At 40.2% G+C, this 5,894-nt stretch overlaps 2 protein-coding genes across 3 annotated transcripts; both read left to right on the top strand.

Annotated features, from left to right (window-relative positions):
* The first annotated feature begins 2,604 nt into the window (after nucleotides 1-2,604).
* On the top strand, nucleotides 2,605-3,244 carry LOC113334263. Its single transcript, XM_026580602.1, has 2 exons — nucleotides 2,605-2,673; nucleotides 2,769-3,244. The coding sequence occupies exons 1-2, from the start codon at nucleotides 2,632-2,634 to the stop codon at nucleotides 3,150-3,152; spliced, it is 426 nt and encodes a 141-aa protein (XP_026436387.1). The 5' UTR covers nucleotides 2,605-2,631; the 3' UTR covers nucleotides 3,153-3,244.
* A 164-nt stretch (nucleotides 3,245-3,408) lies between these two features.
* Nucleotides 3,409-5,527, top strand: LOC113334273 (D-xylose-proton symporter-like 3, chloroplastic). 2 transcript variants are annotated; one of them, XR_003352702.1, is made up of 8 exons: nucleotides 3,409-3,536; nucleotides 3,626-3,700; nucleotides 3,832-3,945; nucleotides 4,381-4,459; nucleotides 4,602-4,661; nucleotides 4,760-4,826; nucleotides 4,914-5,035; nucleotides 5,124-5,134. XR_003352702.1 is itself a non-coding variant. In XM_026580605.1 (8 exons), the coding sequence occupies exons 1-7, from the start codon at nucleotides 3,499-3,501 to the stop codon at nucleotides 4,987-4,989; spliced, it is 513 nt and encodes a 170-aa protein (XP_026436390.1). In that variant the 5' UTR covers nucleotides 3,409-3,498; the 3' UTR covers nucleotides 4,990-5,035; nucleotides 5,124-5,527. The 2 variants fall into 2 exon arrangements, 1 of the variants encoding a protein (XP_026436390.1); XM_026580605.1 differs by having other exon boundaries at nucleotides 4,910-5,035; nucleotides 5,124-5,527.
* Nucleotides 5,528-5,894: the final 367 nt, after the last annotated feature.

Here is a 5,894-nt window from a genome sequence, read left to right on the forward strand (position 1 = left end):
CGCTCGGACAAGCGCCGCCTAAGTGTGTCATGGTCATCTAGGCACGAGCCTCCGGGTGTGGTCGCCAAACGTTGAAGGGTGATCTCGGATTTAGGTTCTACCCGTCCTAGCTATACCAAGTGACCTCACTATACCAAAAATAGTAAGAGAGAGAGAGAGTTGCCTTTCCATTGTAGCTTGCCCTTCTTTATATAGACTTCCAAAAATCCCTTCCTTTTATGACATCATGTCATGTGTCCTAAACTTCTTTAATTACTTCTAATGCCACTCCTTCCTTAATATAACCTCTTTCTTATTTACTAATTCCTTTCTTATCCTTCCTTTTAATGGTTACTTTCTTGTTGGACTTGGGCTTAGTCCCCAAGTCCCTACATTTCCTTCTTGACATAATCGTCCCTCCGGGGGTACCCCAAACCCGTTAAGGGGTATTATTTTCATGTATCAACATTAGTCCCCTGACTATTGGGTCAATTGCTAAATGACCCTATAGTTAAATCATTTTGCATTCTCGATCACTACGCGTCGCAAGAGGCGGGGAAGTTACCATATCATTTGTGGTGGCACTTCTTCTATATAAAGGTATCGTTCCTTCTATCCAATCATCCGTTTCAAGCACCTTGTTTTCCATTTTTGCCTATTTTCGTCGGATATTTTACTTAGATGGCTCATTCCCTTCATGGGTATGTCTTGACCTTAGCGCCTATCCCTGCGATGGTCTCAATGTTCATGGAGGCGGAACTGGGGCGCTTATTGTTAGTGAAGGCCGAAGTCGAGATGCTTCGTGAGCACATGTTAGCAAATAGGGACTCCATGCGTGGCCAGTTCGTGGAATGTTATGAAGTGCATCAAGAGGTTCCGAGGGCTGGACACATGACATCTGCCATTCAACACGCTTTAGATGACGCTGTCACAGCTCAATACGCTGCTAATTCGCTTCTCATGGAGTCTTCATTAATGACAGCAACTATGGATCATGACATCGTTGATTATCGTTCGTATGCCCCTAATCAGGTGACTCCGCAGCTTCCTGGTACACTCTGTCCCTAGCGGCTGTCTCGGCGCTCGTAAACTTGCCCTACCCCAGAGATGAAACTCGCGCGTTTACTAGTGTTAAGAGAAGAAGTGGAGGTACTATAGACTCTCAGGAGGACTCGCCTAGACAAAGCACGTAGGGAGTGTGATGAACATGAAGGCACTCTTGCGCTCGCTCGTAGTGCAAGAGGTAAGGGTAAAGTCATGCGAGATATCCGTAGGTTGATAAGAGAAGCTAACTGGGAATTGTCTCAAGCTGTCATTCAGTGTGATGAGGGGGGTTTGATGGCGAAAGCCGTGGATATGGACATTACCCATTGTCGTGAGATGATAGTCGGATAATGTTGCGTGTCTTTTTGGGGCGGCTTATCTTGCTGGTTACTCGTAGTTTATCACTGTTGTTACGCTTGCTGATTTTTCTCTTTTGGAACTCTGCCTCTTGTGGATTTTCTTTTGATGTTAGTATTATTTATTTCTTGTTGCTAGGCTTTTCTTCCCTGTTGCTACTTTCCCTACCCCTTTTTGTCTCGTGGATGTTGCCATGCTGGTCTTTGGTTCAAGTTTGTCTTCTCTCTGAGAGGTACCCCAGAGATGCATGGGGGCACCGTTTCCCGTACTTCATTGTTATCGTGAATTGACATCTGTCACAACATGTAAAGGAGAGATGTGAATGGTGGTTGCATCGTGAATTACGCCCTCTCCCTTTATATACAATTCTTCTTCTTAGTCTGTTCACTAGTCTCTCTCTCTCTCTCTCTCTCTCTCTCTCTCTCTTTTTTAACTTCCTTTTCCTCTTATATTGGTCAACATAACACCTACATGGCTAATTCTTTTCATGGATATGTGTTATCCCTGGCGCCCATTCCTATGTTGGTCTCGGTGATGTTCAAACGCTGCGAACTGAAGCGACTTCTGCTTGTGAAGGCTGAAATTGAGGGACTTCGAGAGCAGAGAAAAGTGAATAGGGATGCCAAGCGTGCAAACTTTAGGTTACGGTACGAGGCATACCAGACTGCTCAGCGAGCTGAATCATCAGGTCGTGTGCCTTTAGAGATCCAGTGCGCGTTGGATGAGGATGTTACTGCTCGCGATGAGTCCTATCAATTGTTCGCAGATTCTTTGATGATGATGACTACTATAGATCGCGTCATTTCTGATTTCCATCTTTGGATTTCCAATCAGGAAGCTTCAACGCTTCTTGGGCATGTTCTGACCTTGGAGGCCGCGTCTACGCTCGTACCCCACCCTTACCTTGAGGATGAATTGGCGCGTTTATTGGTTCTAAAGGAAGAAGCGGGTTTTTTATGGACGCTTAGGATAATTCGTCAAGATAAAGCACGTAAAGAATGCGATGAACATGAGGATACTCTCTCGCTTGCTCGTGAAGCTGGTGCTGAGGGTGAGGTTATTCAAGACATCTATCAGTTAGTTCATGAAGCTGATCAGGATCTTCGTTTGGCTACTTCTCAGTGTGACGACGGGCATTTGATGGTGGAAGCTTTGGATGCGGATATTGCTCGTTGTCGGGCATTAATCACTACACCAGCCTTGAAAATGCTTTCGGAAAAAGAAAAAGAAGGTAATGAACTGAAGAGTGAAATGAATATTGTGAATTCCAAGATGGACACTTTAATGGAACATGTAAGTAAACCCCAAAACTTTTCAATTTTTTACAACTTAGTTGTAAGTCTGTTAAATTGTATTCTTGCGTATTTATCCATTTTCTTAACTAACAGGTCTTAGGCACAAAGGGAAAGAATGTCCAGCCTTCTGTTGAACCGGTAAATGGATCATCAACAAGCAAGTCGTCTGTGGGCACTTCGTCTGTTTCACCTACCTATGTTCCATCAACATCTTCTGGGAGCTGCGAACTAAGAAATATGAACTTCGAAGTAGTTGCTATCGCAACCATAGTTACTGATGACACAAAGGGTATTTTCCATGGTTATAAGTTAGATGTAGAGCGCGAAGCAAAAGTTATTCTAATCAAGATTGTGATGCCTAATACACCAATTTACAAGTCTGGGAAACAAGATGGTGCTAATATATTCGAGGATGTGATGGAAGGTGGATACTTGGTGTGGCCAAAATCGTTGATTATATACGAATGTCGATCTTAAGTGCTTCACTAAAGTTTATGAATTCTAAGTGGTTAATTTCTTAGTGCTGTAGTTATCGTTATATTTTTCAGACTAAAAGGCACTTGAGCCTTGTCTAAGCTTGTTAATATTGACTTCCTTTAAGTTTGGTTATTTATTTTTCATAGTTTTATTTACAAGACTTCTGTTATTTAAGTATCTATGTTTTTCTATAATTAGTATCTATATAATTTGTTATCTGTTAGGGGCAACACTTTTTAACTCTGCCAATGCAAATGCTTATATCATTTCATTGCCGGTCCCAAGCCCGGATAAAGGAGGAGGGGAAAGGAGATTAGTCGGGAAGGGATTCAAGTAATTGTGGTTAATGTTGGACCATCCTCACTATTGTCACACATATAAGAGGTAAAGCTGGTTTGTTACAAGTTTTCTTAAATTTATTTGTGTTGATTCAATTTATTGGTTTTGGGGAGCTGTGTTTGTTCACAGTACAGAGTAAGAAGAATTGTATGCAGAAACCTAAGGCTATTGGGGTGTCAATCTAGTCCAAGTGTAAAAAACTGCATTAGGTAATTCTTTTTTAATTTGAAACTTTATGATTTCAGTGATGTTTTTTTCCGTTGTAGTTTCCCGATGTCAAATTCCCCATTTCAACCTAAGACTATTGGCTTCCGTTTACATCAGATACGTTTCTTTCTAGGGCTAAGAAAGAGAATTTAACATCAGATGTGGAGATCCAGTCTTTGGTTTCTGATGGAGGAGCTTCTGTAGTGAATCAAGATGGTATTTTTTTAAGGAATTGTGAGATTCTACTGTAAGTTAATTAACCTATTTCTTCAATTTTGTTTATGAATTCAGATTTGAGGTTCAAACTCATTGAAATGGGTGCGAGAGTGTCCTGTCACCTGTGTGAATCTGGGGCATTGCCACCCAAATCCTTGGAGGGTGAGGTTTTGAGTTTGGTAAAGAGAATGGGGATTAGAATTAGAAATCTGTAGGTGATTCAATTATGATTTTTATTGGATTGCAATCGATCAGGATCCTGGTTGGATGGGAAGGTTTTTCATAATGCAAATGAGAGTCTATTTGATTTTAGTTTGATTTTTTCTTTTGAACGATGGTATATTGCAAAAGCATTTTTGCACATGTATTTTGTAATGTGAATGCTTAGGGCATTTACTATAGATTCCTGTAGATTTGAAGGAGGGGAAGTTTTATCTTCTGTAGAATGACTCGCTTAAGTTTGCAGGTTCTTATTTCCAGCTCTTAGTGGTTTAATTTTTGGGTATGATATTGGTGCCATTTCAGGAGTTGCTATCTCTTTGCAGGTATACTGTTTTTCCTTTTCCGTCTTACCCGTCCTCTCTTGCATTTTGGTCTACAACACTTTGTTTATACTGTTGGTATGGACCTCTTGAATTCGCATTTGAGAGACACTCTTATTATTTTGATATTTGACCACTTGCGCAGTCACCAAAGCTTAGTGGGACAACATGGTTCAATCTATCTTCCAGAAAGCTTGATCTTGTGGTAACTCTTATAACTGATTTACTGTTATCATCTTCTAGTTAACACGAATTATCCCTCAATTGTAGTTTGGTTAAGATTGTATTCTGTTTATTGTGCAGGTAACGGGTCCTTTCTATGGATCTCTTATGAGTTCCGTCCTCGTCTACCCCATTGTAGATTTTCAAGGTAATTCACCTATGTTTTTGTTGTTTCTGCTACTAATCTTGGAAAAGTTTATCTTTTTACTTAGAAATTGCATTTCGTTTAAGGAAGGAGACGTGAACTTATTATAGCATCTGTGCTATATACGCTTTGGTGGTTTAACCACTGGCTTGGCGCCAACCCTTAATGTTCTCTTATTAGGGAGGCTACTCTATGGTTTTGGAATAGGTTTGGTAAGCTTATCCGATTCTACTTTCCTCTCTCTGTTAATCTATTTTCCTCAATATACTTAAAAGTGATAATATTATTTGGTTCTAACAGGTCATACATGGAGCTCCGCTATATATTGCTGAGACTTGCCCCTCTCATAGATGTGGAACTCTTATACTTATGAAGGAACTCATGATAGTGCTTGGGATACTGGATTATACACCTTAGTTGGATTATTGGAGTCCAATTTTCCTATATCTATCAATCCATCATTGTAGTACTTTACGATGGAGTAGACACCTTAGTTGAAAGCAAATGTACTTCTGAAGTTAACATTCAATGTGCGGTGTTGAGTTTCAGTTTTTTTCTTTAGCATATGTTTGTAATTTTGTTTCTGTTGATATCCATGATCTGGATAATTTATGAAATGCGAAGAACGAATTGAAAATACTAATGATCTCTTTGATAGGTTTCTTGGGGAGTTTCCCAGAAGAGCCTGCTCTGGTTCAATAACATTTGCTTACAGTCACTATTAAATTTTTTCGATGCTTGATCAAGCGTCAAAATGTGTATCCTTGTTATTGATGCTCCTGCATTTTCAATTGCACCATTGCAGGTAGTCTTGAATAATACTACTGTTGAGACGGAGAATCCAGTTGTGCGTGACCGGGATATAATTGCAAGTCTAATACGGTGTTGCCAGGATGTAAGTCCACGGAAGTAATCGTCTTCAGATAATAAATATGGTGGAGATGTCTTCAAGTCCAACACGGTATTTTCCAGGATTTAAATATAGGAAGAACCTACAAGTTTAAGCTTCTCGCAAAAACCATCAAAAAGGATGGGCGACTAAAAGATACCTCGACACTACTAACGAATTTA

This window comes from Papaver somniferum, chromosome 1 (genome assembly GCF_003573695.1).
Source record: "Papaver somniferum cultivar HN1 chromosome 1, ASM357369v1, whole genome shotgun sequence".
Classification (NCBI taxonomy): domain Eukaryota; kingdom Viridiplantae; phylum Streptophyta; class Magnoliopsida; order Ranunculales; family Papaveraceae; genus Papaver; species Papaver somniferum.